The sequence below is a fragment of the Falco naumanni genome, chromosome 4 (genome assembly GCF_017639655.2).
Source record: "Falco naumanni isolate bFalNau1 chromosome 4, bFalNau1.pat, whole genome shotgun sequence".
NCBI classification, from domain to species: domain Eukaryota; kingdom Metazoa; phylum Chordata; class Aves; order Falconiformes; family Falconidae; genus Falco; species Falco naumanni.
The window spans coordinates 102,795,576-102,813,178 of NC_054057.1; the positions used below are offsets into that span (position 1 = coordinate 102,795,576).

Sequence of the window (17,603 nt, forward strand, 5' to 3'; positions counted from 1 at the left end):
ATCCATTTAAAAGGTAAGTTGAAAGAAAGGCTGCCTATAGATCTACAGTTGCATAAACATCCATGGACGAGTCCTTCCAATTAGCAAATACAGCCTTTAAAACAAAGGCCCGGCACTACGTAACTTTGAAGGACTACCAACCCACCTTTGTGCATGTGCAAACGAAGTATTCACACCTCCAATCAATTAAAATAACTTATTTAGAATTAGCCCACCCTAATACACATCTGCCACCAAGCCTGGGAGACTCTGCCTCTACAGAGAGCCTGCTCAGAGAGACACACAGATGTGAAGAGGTTTTTTCCTCTTTACAGGAGCACTTTACCCGGAGAAGCACTCCCTGCTGCATCAACAGCCATCGGCAGCAATACTGCTAGCTTGAATCGCACACCACGGTGGTTTTAGCCCCGTATCATGCTGCTTCTTCCAGCTGTGCAGTACGAGGCTGCAGCTTGCAGAACAGGTTCAGAGACTTTGGGGAATTTACATGTTAGAACTAGGAGTGTCTTTTGGACTATATCCACGTATTTCTGAAACTAGGCACCACACCAAGAGTATACAAGTGAAACTTTGAAGTCAGTTACAGTAGGTCTGGAGTTCAACACAAGCGAAAAACCCCACCCAGCTTTCTGAAGAGCTGAACGCTTGGTGCAGCTTAAGCTCACCAAGTCCTTACCTCTGCCATAAGCCCTTGCTTTCTTTGGATTCAGCTTGGGTTTTAAAGGAGCTCCCGGTTTCAGCTTGGCTTTGGGGAACTGGGACAGGTAAGTCATTACAGAGTGCTCATCCACATCAGGGTGGATAATTTCTTCAGGGGTAATAACCTGAAAGACAGTGCAATTAAGCATATTGTACCAGTGCTTGGTTACTGCATGTCAACACAGAAACAGAGCTATGACACAGTCTTACATTTCAAAACCCCCACATGTTAATGTGATTTCTCACATCTATTTTCCCTTTGATACACACAACATCATTTATTATCTCATGGCAAGAAAATCAAGCAGCTCATTATGGTCCCAATGTGGTTTGGGGCTTTTTGTGCCTTAATTGTTAGGGGTTCTCAGGAGATTGCAACAAACTGAGCAGGCAGCAAGGCAGGACAACAGTAGCTATGCTCCTCTTGAAAAGCAACATGGGGATAACTGAAACTGCAAGAATTGGAAACTCATAATCCCGCATGCTACAGCTCTGAATTGCAGTTCTTGCAAAGCGAAACTTGCGACCAGTCTCTTCTCCTGCCCTCACGACACAAGCTGCTCCCAGAGCTTCAGAGACTTTGGCAATTCTGTCCCAATTTTATCATTATGAAACTATCTGGTTTGCAAATTTGTTCTCCATAGGAAAGCCATCCTTGCAGGTGATTTCCTAAGCCAGTGAGTTTTACTTCTGTGGCATTCGGTGCTGCAAAATTCCATGGACTAAGAGGGCAGGCACTGCTACACGTGTGCCTTCCCTCCTACCCTAAATGGTGCAACACCAGCTGCCTTCAGCGGAGACACCGACACGAAATCTTACAGCCAGAGCTCTGAGATGCAGCAGGGCATTTCATTACAACTTGCCCTTTCCCAGGCAATTTCACACAAGTTAACTGTAACTTTTGAAAGTGTCCAAGCAACTTGACCTGCTTTCCTCAGTTTAAACCCAAGCTAGTCACAAGCACACAGCTGGCCGCCGTGCTCCCCGCAGGCCTGCACAGCCTCACCTGCGGCACACCCAGCCAGTCGTCCGCCTGCTGCATGGCTTCCCGAGCGTTGTCAACAGGCTTCTTCGGGTCCCAGGTCTCCCAGTCAGGGCACAGGCCTGCAAGCACATTTCACTTCTTAAGTGTTATCTGCAAAGGAGCTTCCCTAGCTGAAGAAACCAAGCACAAACCCCACAGCCACTTTTACCGCTCTATAGGAAGATATTCAGAGCTTTGCAGAAGTAAACTAGAACAAGACGGAGCACGTGCTGCTCAAACACTTGCAAGATAACAACCAGCATCTCCAGGGACCCCAACGACACAGACAATAACAGCCCGTTCAGAAAGACTCCCACCCACCTTGCCTATCAACTAAAGACGTATAGCTTTTCAGTCGGCCACACAACCACGCTGCTTTAAATTTAAGCTGTGCAAGACACCACTTTAAATTCAGCACAAATACATCTAGCCATCATTTATGTTTCACTGGCTCTCCTGCAGCAAATCTGGAAAAGAAAAATTCAACTGCTTGCCACAGCACCCCAGACTGCGTTAGATGAACACCAGCAATCGCACTAGCGAGGCTGTTTTACAGGAAGGTAACGAAACTGCCTTTCTCACACTTCATCACATTATCCGCCTTAAGCTGCACAGCCTCAGCTTGCTAAACACTGACATTTCAGGTAGTGTGCAGCTTCTGGCTGCTCTGTGCTCCCTCTGCAATCCTATTTCAGGAGAACACATGAAGCCTCCTGCTGCGCCCAGAAGTTGAAAGCTTGTTGGCACTCGCTGTGGGAACAAGTCTTTTTTGCATTTAGGAGCCAGCATTTGCGCCTTTGTCCCTTGCACCCAATACAAAGCTTAAACGTGGCGCCTCCAATAATGCAATCACACATTCTGCTTTAGGCCAGTGTTTCCCTTAGCCAAGTCGTTTACAACTTGCTGCTTCCCACAGATGGCCTCTTTGGACTCAGGTTTTCCCGAAAGCCTCAGTCCTGTCTCCAACTCAGCAGTGAAAACCTCCTCCCATAGGAACAGCAGAGCAGCCACAAGGACAGCAAGCAAGGACAACACTGACCATCAGAGGAAAGGACTTACCTGGAGCACAGCTGTCAACAAGAGCCCCCAGTGCCTTCCCATCCTGCCAGTTTTGATTGAAGTTCGTGATTGGCAAGTAAGGAATTTTGTTCTGGATCCAGCCCAGCAGCCTCTGCTTAGGGGTCTGCTTCTTTGCATCATCGTCACCTTCATCCTCCCACACTGGCATGGAAATGGAGTAGTGGAGGATAAGGGTCCATATCAGACCAAGGATCAACTTCAAATTTCCATCAACTATGGCTTTACTATCTGGAAGACAGAAGACGTACAACAGTTTTATTTCCCGCCTTAAAGGAAAGAGACATGTTTTTAAAATAACCGTGCCTGCACTCATTCCCAGGTGATCAAGGACAAGAGAAGTGACCGAGGTCACTGCAGGCACTTGCTCAGGGCAGAGACACCATCCTTCATGTCCAGCATTAGATGGGAGGGAAGAGAAGAGTCCAAGTACCAAGTGCTCTCCAAGGGTGTTGAGACTTCCCATTGAAGCTCTGCAATGTTAAGCTTAGGAGAACTGGCAGTTTTAAGATCTCTGCTATTTTGCATTTGGATAATAAGTGCCACCTGGTATTTTTAATGGCATTTGTATCTTATGGAAGAGGCCTCACAGCACGTGATGGAGTTCATAAGAACAACATCGCAACCGGGGTGAAACACCCCAGGGCATACCTAAAAGACTCATTTAGGAAACTGCATTTATATATAGAAACATGCCCCCCCACACCACCAATACTTTGCATTTAAAATGGCAGGGGAAAAAAAAAAAAAAAAAGGTACTATATGATGAAGTCCAGCAAAGCCAGAGTTTGGAATTGGAATTGGAACAAAGTCCAGATAGATCATGACCTGTGTATAAATGGCAAAGCAGGGAGTGGAGGTCCATCGGGCATCCTTTGCACCACCACGCTCCTGCCTGCACAAAAAGTCATCCCTTCATGCTGCAGATTCAGTTAGAAGAAAAAGAAAAACCAGCTCTGGCTTTTCCACGTGATGCTCTAGCCTAGCAATATCCACCACCACAGCAGCCACGCTGCAGCTCCGCTTTGAGACACTCCGTGCAGCTAAGTTTAAGGCTGCTGGGTACCAAGATCAGATTGTCGTAAGAAGCTGCCTGAAGGGGCAGGGTATTTTTCTGCATCAGTTTGGCCTTACGAAGTGACTTCTACAGTTCTGTGAATACTCTTGCAGTTCACTTTGGGTTTAGTGAGTCACAGATTGGATGCACTCCTTTTAAGCTTGTAGTTGCTACTCAGGTTGTATTACACTTGTAACAGCTCCGGTTTGCCCAAGTTCACCCAAACCAGGGCTCTTCTGCAATGTTTTGGGATGCCCTCAGCCTGACTGATCCTTTCACTCACAGTAGCACACTACAGCAGTGCATTTTTCTGTTTTTCCTTCCATTTCAGTGAAAACTGTTACAGAAACCCCTTTCTAGTAAACAGAAGTTACAAGTGACCTGGAAGCTTCTGTCTTGCTCTCCAGTTCCCGGAGCAGATGCTGGAGTAAAGACAACTACAGTGGTATGAACTCACTTCCATGCCACCAGAATAATTGTACAGGGATCTTACTAAGTCCTAGCTAGCAAAGGAAAAGTGTTCCCTACTTTGACTGCCTTCTCCAGTTCAAACTTAAGAGTGTTCAGAGTCCTGCAAGCTGAGCCTCACCATGCCCAACATCGACTGGGCATGCCTTACCTGCTCCTCTTCAGCTGCAGAGACCACAGCAGCAACCCAATACCATCTTAGCAATACAAAAAGATCTCCTGACCTTCCAAACAAGTGATTATACAGAACAGCAACCAAGAATGGTAAGCACCGGAGTGTTCCCTTTAACCCAATGCTCCGGCAAAGTGGTTAATATTTACATGGTTTCACAATAGGGCGGTATGTCCTGAACAGATAATGCTGTTAACTTCAGACCTTGAATGGTGTTTGGCCTTTCCTGACAGTTAACGTCTGGTTTCTACTCAGATTTTATTTGTATTGGATTTTTATTTAACGTCAGTTTTGACTAATCTTACAGGATCATGATAAGTGTCTGCCACTTGACCACTCACTACCAATTTCCCATCCAGTCTGAGGTATACAATAGATAGCTATGAGGTGATTAAGCTCCGCTGGCTTTTAATTACAGGTTCCAAGGTGAAAGTCTGCATCACACAAGCAGTGTCTCCTAGCAACAACTAAACAGTCCCTGCTGTTACCCACTTCCCCCTCCTTCCCAGCTGAGCTGCAAACTAGTCAGTGCAGGGAAGAAGCTCCCTTACAACCTATTAGGGAAAGCTTTCTTGAAAGAAATTGTATCAGAGCAGATGGAAGAGCTGCATTTTACGTAAGGGAGAGACCCAAAGCCCTGCCGGCGAGCTCACCACTGTGCCTGAGCTCTGCAAACTGAAATTAAGGGGTGCAGTGTACAAAAGCCAGCCCATTGGTGTGAGCCCCCACTGCCCCCCCCCCCGTGCCAGCTGCACCTCCATCCCGCACCCCCATGGCAGGACCACCCGCTCACACCACGGTGCTGGACCACACCACCGGCCACTGCATCCCCGCACCAGAAACGCCTCCAAACTTCAGCTGCGGATTTATACTGACATCGGCATTTTTTTTACTAGAGTGGACGCAGCAGTGATTTAGTATGCTAGAAGTAAACCCATTTCAGAGAGCCATCCAGTGCTCCCAGGGAGAAAAGCCAGTGGGACAGAACCACCCCAAGCACACTGCCATGCGCACGTTACTCAAAATAAAAAACGGCTCATTTCATATTTACAGCACATAAATGAAGTCTATATGTGGATGCGCTGCGGTTACTGCAACAACCAGCCACATGCTCAGAGCCTCCTCCAGCACCCCATCACTATGTCCGAGGGCATGGCTGGGCAGTGGTCCCTGACCCGGGGAAAAAGCGCCTGTGCACAAGATAGCTTCACACTGAAAGCAGGAACATCTCATCGCCTTCATCCAGAGAGGCCAGGCATGGGGCCGCTGCCCAGATGACAGGAAAAGGTCACCGCAGGAATGGGACAGCTCTTCCTCCCCGGGGTTGGTGCCATCCCCACAACTGCACTTTGTTAGCAAAGTTAGCAAGCTCTTACAGCCTCTCGGCTTCCTGACAGGCATAGGCATCTCATGATGTAATTTTTTCCAAGCCTGCTTGTAGGAGGGCTTGTCTGCTTTCATTTGGGGTGGGGAGGAGGGAGAAGAACTCCTAGGCAGGACGGCAGACCTTATCAGCACCCAGCAGAGCCAGCCGCGCACCCTTCCCGCAGGCACCCCGCTCCCAGCTACAGGGGATCCCACCAGCAGCTAAGCCCTGGCTCACAAACTCTATCAGACACAAAAGGACCCTCCATGTTCATGAAAAGACCAGGATCCAGCCCAAGGCAGGCTTGGCTTCCAAGCACTGGTGTAGAGCTCAGCTCCACCCAAGCATTCAGCCTCTTCAGAAAAGCCTCAGCTTTAGTGCTGCCTTTTTAATTAACTGACTAAAAACATTCAGTGCATTCTCCTTGAGGCTTCTCCGGCACGAAGATGCAAGCAGCACCCAGGAAGACAAGCATCTGCTAACAGGTCCTGCACACAGAGCTGGTCCAGAGAACCCTGAAACCCTCTTAGCACCAGGCAATTTGCAGGCATCCCCCTCCCAGCTCCAAGGGCACACTGCCAGCGTAATACTGCCAAGGTTCTGGAAGAGTGAAAAAAACGCGTGTTCCCAATGACACTTAAGCACCAACAATCACTACTGCAGATGCTGCCATGTACCCCAGCTCAGCGGGCTTTCCACTGGATTCCCCCCCATTCCCTGGTCTGCTTCAAGACACTTTTTCTGGCCATTCCAGGCTGGAAAACAGATTACATCAACAGCAGATCTCGCAACGCTGCTTTCCTACTACAAAAATTACTTTTAGGCACATTTATTACTTACATGCTCTATACTTTGCAGCTTTACAGAGCCCTTCAAGCCATGTTTCTCAATTGCTCCTCTGGAGCCCATAGTAAATTTACAACGTGGAGATGCACACTTCTCATGGTCAGTGCTTCTGAGTCACAGAGCAACAGCCCAGCCCCTCGAGGATGCACCTCCACCATCAGCATTTGGCTTTCAGCTTCTGTGTGTTTGGTAGATGGGAACAAATTGACCGCTCTCAGCTGCAACGGAGAGCATGTGTTTACTCCACAGCACGAGGAGAGTTTCCCCAGATTAAAGGAGCCCTCTCCGCACAGGCGACTGCTGCCGATCCCCACCTTCCCACGGCTGCGGGAAGCGAGCTGTCGCGTCTCATTCGCCAAGGCAATTTAGCAGCACTGAGTAACAGCACCACCGTAGACAGCTTTAATGTAACCTTTTTTGGAGAAAGCGTGGGCATCCGCATGATTTGTTTTATTCACATTACAATGCTTAGTTAACATCGGCAAGATGCACTTACACGCATGCCGGAGCGCACTCGCTCACTGGTTTGTTGCACCTGGTAGGAAACACGTGCTTTGGACACCGAAGCTCCCGCACCGCTGAGCCACGCCACCGCAGGGTACCTGCTGACGGCCACCCGACTTGTGCTTCAAGGGCACGCAGGGAGCCCAGGCGTGAAGCAGGAATCCCAGGCATGAAGCAGGAATCCGTGCCACCAGAGCCCTGGCCTGCCTCAGACCACAGTACTTAGGAGGACTTTGGCTCAACTGGAAACACAGATGAGCAACTGTAGAGGTGCCATCCACAACAGCAGAAGGGCGAGGGCTTTGGAGAGGTCCAGGGGGGTGTTTTTTGGGGGGGTTGGGATTTTTTGGGGTTTTGTTCATTTTGGGGCTTTTTTTCTTTTCATAGAACCAAGGAAATTTGGGATGTTACATGCAAATCCTCCTGACACTTTGCTGTGAACTCCAACTTTCCGAATGCCGTTAGACGACCACTTTCAGACAGTCTGCAAGTTATCACAGCTAGGTGCACAGTCCTGACCTAGCAAGAAGCAGAAAAAGTAGAAACACTCAAGTTTGGATTCAACACAAACCTTTGTTCCCATCTACACTGTTCAATGTGCATTTTAACTTCAGTGAGTCCAACTCTTATGTCGCTTCCTTCCTCTAAAAGCAAGAAGGATGCAGCCCTTGCTCAGCCGCAGGCAGGCAGAAGCCGTCGGCTGGGCTGGGCTGCAGGCAGCCTGCTGCCGAGAGGTCCTGGCATCGGGATGCAGCTCGACATGACCTACACGCTGACTGCTGGGGAAAACCTGCCAACCAGACATAAGCTGTTCTGCAGAATCAACGCCACTATTGAACAAGCGAGCACTCACTCTTCTGTTAAAAAAAAAAAAAAAAAAAAAGCCTATATATAGCCTACAACATTAAGTTTTATGTAGGAGTATCCTGCTTCTTAGTCAGCTATTAGGATTTAAGTGGCTGCCTGGTAGGGTGAAGAGGAAAACAGACTGAACCAGAGCTCGTTTGCTTCCCCCATCACACCTCTGAGTCTAGATTGTAATTCTTACTCTTTTATTATCCTATTAACTAAGTGGCACCCAGCCCAAAAAATGGATTATGGCAATTCCATAGGCCAGCAGTACACACCACCAGTCTCAGTCTTGAAAAGGAACCAAGTTTTAACTGCTCAAGCTGACTTATAATTGTTGCTTTATACTAAATATTAATATGATATGTTACACTTGGACTGTTAGTATCACACTCCTTAAAGTACAAAGACGGTGAAGTGCCCAGCCTTCAGCCAGCGGCATGCCTAGCCGGAGCCAGCAGCGTGACCATCTCCAGACAAATGTCTGTCATTTTCATGGCTTGGGCCACAAAAAACTTCCCAACCCAACCTACCAAGTGGAAAATCACCAGCACAGCAGAGCTTGGTCCTCTGTATCTGTGCTCGCAGCTGCTCCAGGAGCAAGCACCAGAACTGAAACCTGGCATTGATCTAAAGCTTGCAAATTCATCCTCGCCAGGAGAGATCCAAGAACTCTACCTGAAGCACATGGCTTGAACTCTACGACCTTCATTAGGTCTCTTCAAAGCTAAATGATTCCACAACTCCAAAAAAACCAACCCAGTGTTACAAACAGGTTTGTGACTGGTATCTTTTGCTGATGTGCAAGTCTGCTTTGTGTTCAGGTTAAGCACAAGCACTACCCGAACTACGGCAGCGCTCCTTGAACTCTGCCCTACAGCAGAGCTGCAAGTCATTTTCTGTTGGACAATTAGTGGAAACAAGATAAGCTACCACAGCAGACAGCTTCCTTACTAAATTGAGCTACTGTGCAAAGTCTTGCGAAACAAATGAAGGACTGAAAAAGCAGTTTTTGAGTAGTGCATTTATATATATATATTTTTTTTTTTTTTTAAAACAGTTTCTTGGCTGAGGCTGAAGTCAACACAGCTCGTTTACAGTCTGGGCAAAGACATCTCATACGTTTTACTGTTGATCACATATGGAAGTTCTACAACAACCAGCTTCTCTAAAAAGTGGTCACCTTCTCCAATCAATGTTCTCCCTACTGAAAATTGTGGTTTATGCATTACATGGAAGAACCCAAGATGCATGCTCCTTAACACAAAACAAAGGAGCCGTCTCAACAGCCACCCTTACTCCTTATTTCCAGATGTGGAAGGAAGCTTGTACAGTGCATGAAGTTCAGTTATAGATCACTTAAATGGAGACTGTAGGAATTTTAAATCCCAGTGTCTTGAAGTTTCTGAGCATTTTCCTACCTCCAGTTATTCTCACCTATTGTTAAACAATTAGCAATTGGGGGCCAGAAAAATTAAGCGCTCGCTAAGGTTTAATCTTCTGCAACAGTGAAAACTCCACATTGAACTGAGCTCTTTCAAAAGCCCTGCTCCACACTGTGTCCATACCAAGCAGAACTACGCAGATGAGATGAAACTGAGCGAGCTGCCTAAGGAAATTCTTTGCCGAAGCATACAGTATGTGTTCACAGGCTTGCCGTGCCTGCTAAAGCCATTAGCGACATCCTCTGTAGGGATAATATGTCTTTAAATCAATTACGCGGGTTCCTCTGTGCATTGAGAACATACTGCAACCATTTCCTCCAGTGACCCTTAAGCCCAGGTCCACCTGGCAGCTTCTGGAGCTCGGCACACAGCTTGTCGCCTGCCCGTGCACAGCCGGCTCATCCTGCGGGAGCCCCGGCTGCGCTCACTGCTCGGAGCTGGCACCAGGGCAGCTGATCTTGGGCCAGTTCATGGATTCCGAGCTGTGACCTGCTAGCCTCTAACAGCAACACGCTCCAGCTGCACCGCATCTCTGCTTCTCAGCAGTGTTCGCAGTTGATGCTGTGACCCATTGGAGAGCTTTCCTCAGCATCCAGCTTAGGTGAACACCAGCAGGCCTTCATCTCATCCGCTCCCAACTTAGCTCCTGCACCCTGCTGAGATGCAGCCAGTGGTCAGCTTTACCAACGAGCCTCTGGGTGTTTGGTGTTTGGTACCCGAGGAAACTATCTTCAGGAAGTGTAAGTGATACACCATGTACGCAGCAGATCCACTAAGGTTTTTACAAGGTGAGTTTTTCAGAGGAGAAATGCCATTTCACTGGAGGGCTTTCAGTACATTAACTGAGTGCTGATCTGGGCACAGACAGGAGGATGGAAAAAATGTTGGGGGTTTTCCTTTTTTATTTTTTTCCAAGGGGATGGAAACCATTTTCCTCTATGCTTACCAGGATGTCTGGTTATTACAAAAGAAAGAAAAAAAAAACCAAACCAAAAAAAAACCAACCAAACAAAAAAACTACACCAACAAAAAGTTGATTCCTCTGTGAGGCTTATCTTAGGATTTGAGCGATTAAACATTACAATTCAGAGGTTTTCAACAGTTTTTACTTTAATTGGATTTGAAACCCTTCAGATCAGTCAGAGGACTTCAGGCCACTGTTGCATCCATCACCCTGCGCTGTCTACTGGTGCACACTGGGCCTCTGGAAAGGATCTCTTATGAGGTGGAACAGGCAACTGTAAAAATAAGTTCAACTCCAGTCCTTTCAGGGTAGGTTTGGCAAGGAAAAAAAAATGTCAGACAGACTTTTAATACAGAAAAGAATAAAAATAATTAAACCAGTGGAGCTCACAGGAGTGAAATACAGATGAAAATAGCTCTGCCCAACTTTTTAATAGGTACCCAGAGACCACTTAAGGCTCACATCCAGAAAAGAAAGGCATAACATGAAGCAAGCTGAAGCCAGCAGTGTAACAGCAACAGCAACCAACCCAGCTTCTCCGAGAGAAACTGAAAACACCCAAGGGGGCTGGAAGAAGTCAAGAATTTCAAAATTAGGAATTGTTAGGGTGGGTGGGGAAAAAAAGTCAAACTGCGTGTGGCTTATGATCAAATTCCTTAATCCTTTCGGTCTGAACGCACCTAAGGTTTCCGTGGCTCTTCCTTCAGAGCCGCTACCAAGTTGTGGACACGGGAAGGTAAAACGTGCGGATCTCGGGCTGCGGAGGAGCCCAGCAAGGGGTGTCAGCGCACGTGCGACCCTGCCACCAGGCGCATCGCCACCGGGGACAAAGGGGTCAGCGGCGAGGGGGGACGCAACAACGCGGCTGTCACGGCCCGCCGGGCCCGGCCCGCCGCTGCGAATTCGGGGTGCCCGTCGGTGGCGGGGGGAGCCTGAACGCGCGGCCCCTGCGCAGCAGCCACGGCCACCAGCGCTGCTCCGCTCCAGGAGCGAGGCCCGGGCCCCGGGGGCACGGCGGGTGGCACGGCACCGGGCCCTGCGAGCGCGGCCCCCCGGGCGCCCGGCACAGCGCACTCCCCGCTGCCGAGCTCACCCCGCCGCCCCCCCGGGCCAGCCCGGCTCCCGCTTGCCGCTGCCCCCGGCGTGCCACCGCGGGCACACGCACCGCGGGCAGCAGCCGGCCCTGCGACCCCCGACCGCCCCCCCCCCCCCCCCCCCCCCCCGCACAGGGCGCCCCGCCCGCCTGGGACCTTCCTGCACAACCCCCTCCCCGGGTCGGGGTGACCCAGCAGCCCCCCCCTCCTCGCGGGTCGGCACGGCCGGCAGCAACCCGCAGACCGGTTCCATCGACCCCGCGGGCTGCAGGGGCTTGGGAAAGCCCCCGGCGAGGGGCGGTCGGCCCCCCCCCCCCCCCCCCCCCCCCCCACCGCCGCCGCCACCCCGGGTCAGGCGCCGGCGGAGGGAAGCGCCGGGAAACAGCAGGGACAGGCCACGCCACGCCAGCCGCCCGGGGGCTGATTAATCACTCGGTGGTAATGACTTGTGAAGGAAAGTCCCCGCAGCGGGGAGCGAACATGCCGGAAAGTGGATTTCTGTGAAATGATGGAGGGAAGGGGGAAGAGAGGAGCCCCCCCTCCGCCCCGCCGCCTTTGCCACGTTCTGCTGAGAACTGCTTGGCTCGGCTTCTGAAGCGGAGTGATGGGGCACAAGCTGCAGCCCCTGCCCAGGGCGGGGAGGGGAAGGGGAGCGAGCCTGGGCCAGGGTCCTGCTCCCCACGGGGCAGCACATCCACTGCTGCGGCACAGCCCTCCCACCAGAGCTGGGAGCTACGGCCCGGCCAGCAACACCACCACCCAACTCACAGGAAACGTGTTTCATGAAAATTCTAGCCAAATACAAGATTGCCCAAGCCTAGGCCAAAATACTTGTCTAGGAGTCCAATAAACTCCAGGTTATTCCATGCAAACAAAAAAAGCACCACCTCACAACAGATCACCTCCTCACACAGCCAGAAAGCCAAGCCTCCGTCAGCAAGGCTAAGCTGATAAACATATATGTGAGTATATATATACACATTTATCCCCCACTGCAGATAGGAACATATGAATAAAGCTGTGGAGCCAAATTTCTGCAAGTAACACAGCAAAACTAAGAATCGTCGCCGAGGCATGAGACTGCAGTAACCATCCCTGCAAGATTAAGGCAATCCTAAACCTCACCAGGTCACTTCAGGTTGCATCAAGGTTAAAAACCAGGCTAGTTCTTGCAAAGACTTCCCAGGGGCCAGCAGATGCATTAGGTGGACAAGTCATCAGCACTGTGCTGTACCTTCCATTACTGAAGGAAGGTGACCGAGCTTCAGTGCAGGGGACCAACAGGAAGGTCCACCCCCTCAGCACCAGCGTGCTCTGGGGATGGAAAAGGTACAAGAGCTGTGGCTACAGAAAGGAAAAAAAGAAAAAAAGCCTTGGCGAGGCAAAAGAGCAACAAGTATATCAGAGGTTTCCAGACATCACAATGACCTCTGCATTAGTGAAGAGCATGTTTACTCACAGTGGGGGTAGGTCAAGATAGTTATAAGAAACAGCATGTAAAATCCTGCTGAGATAAATGAGCCCATTCAGACAGGGCTGTCTAACATCTTCTGTGCGGCAGACGCCAGGCACGAAAGCTGCAATGGATGGAGTTTCTGAAGCCAAAACCAACACATTAGAAATTATCAGATGCGATTACTGTTTGGGGAAATCCTTGGCCACAACATACACCAAGATTCAATTTTTCCATCTGAAACCAGAATCACTGCACTGACTGTGATTCACTGTGCACAGGGTTGTTCGAAGGAAATCCCCATTCATGCAGCCCTGCACAGCTCAACCCACCTCCACCCCATGCTGCAGCACCAAGAGTTCAGGATCAGAGCATACTTTGTGGTCTGGGGTTGGTGACACATCAGAAAATACCCTGCCAGTTACTTTAGCTATGCCAAAGATTTGTGGTTTGTCTGGGTTTTGGTAGGTGCTCAGAATCGGAGCCTAACAGCACTGCTCCATACAGGTTTCTTTTGAAGTATTTCAGCACAGATGCCCTGTTACAGATGCTCTGTTACAGATGCTCTACAGCCCTCTGTAGCTTAGTGACAAGTTATTCCAGAATTTATCAGCAGGTCATCTATCTCCGTCCTACCATTTCCCTGAGAAGTAATAGAAAAGGTAATTAATCTCCAACAACATGTACTGGTTTTGGCTGGCATAGAGCTAATTTTTCTTCATAGTAGCTGGTATGGGGCTCTGCTTTGGGTTTGTGCTGAAAACAGCCTTGATAACACAGGGATGTTTCTGTTATTGCTGAGCAGCTTGCACAGAGCCAAGGGCTTCTCTGCTCCTCACCCCACCCCACAGCGAGGGGGCTGGGGGGCACAAGGAGTTGGGGAGGGGGGGGGGACAACACAGGCAGGACAGCTGACCCCCACTGACCAAAGGGATATCCCATACCATATGGCAGCACGCTCAGCTTATAGACCTGGGGGAAGGAGGAGGAAGGTGGACACATTTGGAGTTAGGACGTTTTGTTTTCCTGAATAACCGTTACCCACGGTGAAGCCCCGCTTTCCGCCCTGCTTTCCCGGGGACGGCTGAACACCTGCCTGCCATGGGAATGGGTGCATGAATTCCTTGGCCTGCTTCGCTTGTGTGTCTGGCTTTTGTTCTACTTATTAAACTGTCTTTACCTCAACCCATGAGTTTTCCCACTTTTACTCTGCTGATTATCCCCCCATCCCACCAGGGGGGAGTGGGTGAGCATGGGGCTTAGCTGCCAACTGGGATTAAACCACAACATGATCCTGTTACAGAAAGGCTAAAGGTTTGACTGGCAGAGACATCTTAATGCAAAACGATGCCCTTCTGTGAAGGGGAAGATGGACGACACATAACACGGGCAGGAGAGCTGACCCCCACTGACCAAAGGGATATCCCATGCATGCTCAGCTTATAAACCTGGGGGAAGGAGAAGGCAGGCGGGGTGGGGATGGGGGGACATTCAGAGTTAGAGTGTTTTGTCTTCCCCGGTAACTTACACACAATGGAGCCCTGCTTTCCTGGGGATGGCTGAACACCTGCCCGCCAATGCGAACTGGTGAATGAATTCCTTTGTTTGCTCCACTTGCACGTGCGGCTTTTGCTTTACCTATTAAACTGTCTTTATCTGAACCCCTGAGCTTTGTCATTTTTACTCTGCTGATTTTCTCCCCCAACCCAGCAGGGGGGAGTGAGCAAGTGGCTACATGGGGCTTAGTTGCCAGCTGGGGCTAAACCATGACACATGCAATTGTATCCCCACTGCAGATCAGAACAAGCTGCTTTGGAAATCTCCCTTCAACATCAGAGCCATTTCAACAGTTCATTTTGACATTCAGGCGTAAGTACGCACTCTTAAACACACAGCACCGAAAGCAGCCCTACACCCCCAAGCTGCCACCAGAATACATCTCACCAGGCCACTACCATACAGGTGCTGAACACCTGAAATCAGTCACCATCCTGCCTCCGAGCTCCAGCCACCACCTCAGCATCACCATTCCGGTGCCCATCTGGAGGGGGATGGCACATCTGCACAAGCCAGGCTGCCTTCTGCAGCCACGCGCCAAGTGAGGATGCTCAGGGTAGTGGCACAGTCACTACAAACACTGTGCATCCACCGTGCATCCCTGCAGTCCTGGCAGGCACTGCTGCTTTTCCGTGACCACTATGAAGATGTCTTAATGTTTTTGTGTGTAAGCCAGCTAGACGTTAGTTCTTCATGAGATTTCCACATACAGACACCTGTCCTCCCCTCCACTAGAAACCATGACCATCCCTGTCCAAGAAGGAAGGAGTCCACTTTCTTCCTGGAATGTCAATCTTTAAATAAAATTAAAAAAAACATTGTGTTGTGCAGCTGCTTCTTGAAGGAGGCAGTTTCACCCTCTTTCTGGAAGAAGCAGTGACATCATTTGAACATATTTTTGTATACTTGTGCAACGCAGCAGTAAACACGCTTCCACCCGCACACAGCACAAGGCTCACCCCTGCGCAGTCGAGATTTAAGCCCTGTGTGTTTAACAACCCACACAGGATAGCGCTGTGTTTATATGGTTTCAGCTACAAGCCGCTAACGTAAGGAATAGATGCTTGGCTTGAGGCCCAGGTAATTCATCCGATGGCGGCAGCCACTATCAGACAGACCTCTTTTGAGAGAAGCTTTCATGAGCAGGAGAGCGGCAGTGTATCTGCAGAGGCACAGTCTGCATGGGTGGTCTCTGAGCACCTTAAAGAGGACCATATGGGATTAATGGTAGAGCTTGAGCACATATTAGCCACAGCTGTGCGACACACACTTGTGCAGCCCACATACCCGCTCCTCCCACCCAAACTCACTCACCACCCAGCAAAGCTTTGCTTTGGATGTGTGAGTTTTGCATCACTCTGAGCTGCCCGAGGGACCCCCCCAAGCTCACACCAGCTGCTGCAGGCTGGCTGGCCCCAGCCCCCAGTGCCACTCTCCCACACTGTGGGTCCTGTGCCATCCACAGGCTCTGCTCGGGGCCATGCCTGCCTTCTTCCCCCCATAGGCTGCTTCTAGCAAGACCCAGGAGCAGCTCTGCTCATTTGACACCGTCAGCCTAATCCAACTTTGTCAGGAGCTGCTCAGCCGTAACAGGCTCTGGCTGCTAACACCGTTTCTGAGCTAGCCAGTGCTCAGAGGGATACCACCTTTCCTCTCCAGAGGCTGGACTTTAAGTCTTCCAGCTAAAGGCTTCACACAAGTCTTTCCAAGCTTCGCAAGCTCACAGCTCTCTCCCTAGGCTTCAGGGACAGCGCTCCACCACACACACATCGACTGAACAGGGTGCCGGCAATTACCCAAATCCTCACCAGCTGCAAGATCTCATTTTTAATCTGCAGACTCATATTGTTCACATTTGCAGACCTATTGTATTTCACATTTTTAACACAACACACAAAAAAAACCCCACTGGCTCTGGAGGCAATTTTACTAGAGCAGGAACAGTTGCAGTAACATCGCAAGCTGCACTGCCTGACCTCCCATACCCCTCCCAGTTACCTACCAGGTTAGGTACAGCATTAGGTTAGCTCATTTGTTATAAATTCCTCCATTTTACCATGAAAAATATTTATTAACATGCTATTACCTCCATCCAGACAGAGCAAAAGCCACACAGATGTTTGTCCTACTCTTAGATAGAGACTGGGCTGCTTATTTCAGCTTCTACATCTGACCTCAAATACTCTTGCTTGTCCATGTACTGCTTCAGAAGCCCGAGATACTTTTCTTACAGCTAGAGTATGAACTATTCTACAGCTTGTTAAAGCCTGTGTTTAAGTAATAAATCTGGTTAATTAAAATATTTAAGCTTCCTCTGCCTTAGGCAGTGTTTTCAACCAATAGTTGCAGCACTTCACATGAAGCAGATAATTTTCCTCCTTGCAATTAAAAACCTGTTAAAGGTACATAGCTTTTTCAGTTATTTATCTATATCAAAAGTAGTATTTCTTTAAACACTGAACTTTCAACTAGGATACAAAAACCACAGCAAAACCTGAAGCAGATTTGCTGAAGTAGGGTTTTGTGCCACTAACTTCAGGGGGCTTCCCTGGCCCCTGAAGCAGAGCTCAGCAGAGCTTTCCACCCAAGGCACCCCAGGCATCTCCACCATTTCCAGGGCCTGAACTAGCAGCTCCTCACTGGAGTCTGCTGCTCCTGGTGCTTTCACAGCAGAGCAAGCCACCTCCATGAGTTGACCCTTGCAGAACATCTCCAAACTGTTTCCACCCAGAAAGCAGTATATTGGTATATACTCAAGTGAGGATCCCAACAATGATGTGGTTAATTCTCTGGGACAAGGTCTTAGCCATACCCTTGACCAGGAGTCCCACATGCTCCTATGTCTATAACTGCAGATGCCTGCAAGTCATTAGCATGCCAAGTGATACTCACTTAGCAGCCATAATCATCCAGTGCCACAGCACCAAGGGCAGGGCTGAGCCTGACCACTTCACAGCAGCTGTGACCTGAACGCAATTAGCATTTCTTCACTCTTACATTTTGGGGGAGAGCCTGAACCACTGGAAGA

At 49.5% G+C, this 17,603-nt stretch overlaps 1 protein-coding gene across 5 annotated transcripts in view; it reads right to left on the bottom strand.

Annotated features, from left to right (window-relative positions):
• FLNB (filamin B) overlaps nt 1–17,603 on the bottom strand; it is a 73,799-nt gene that overhangs the window by 45,964 nt on the left and 10,232 nt on the right. For all 5 annotated transcript variants that reach the window (XM_040589251.1, XM_040589250.1, XM_040589248.1 and 2 more), the window contains exons 2-4: nt 2,783–3,031; nt 1,706–1,803; nt 677–824 (exon numbers count right to left, since the gene is read on the bottom strand). In XM_040589251.1, the coding sequence (XP_040445185.1) occupies nt 677–824; nt 1,706–1,803; nt 2,783–3,031 (495 nt within the window). The remainder of the gene's footprint in view (nt 1–676; nt 825–1,705; nt 1,804–2,782; nt 3,032–17,603) is intronic.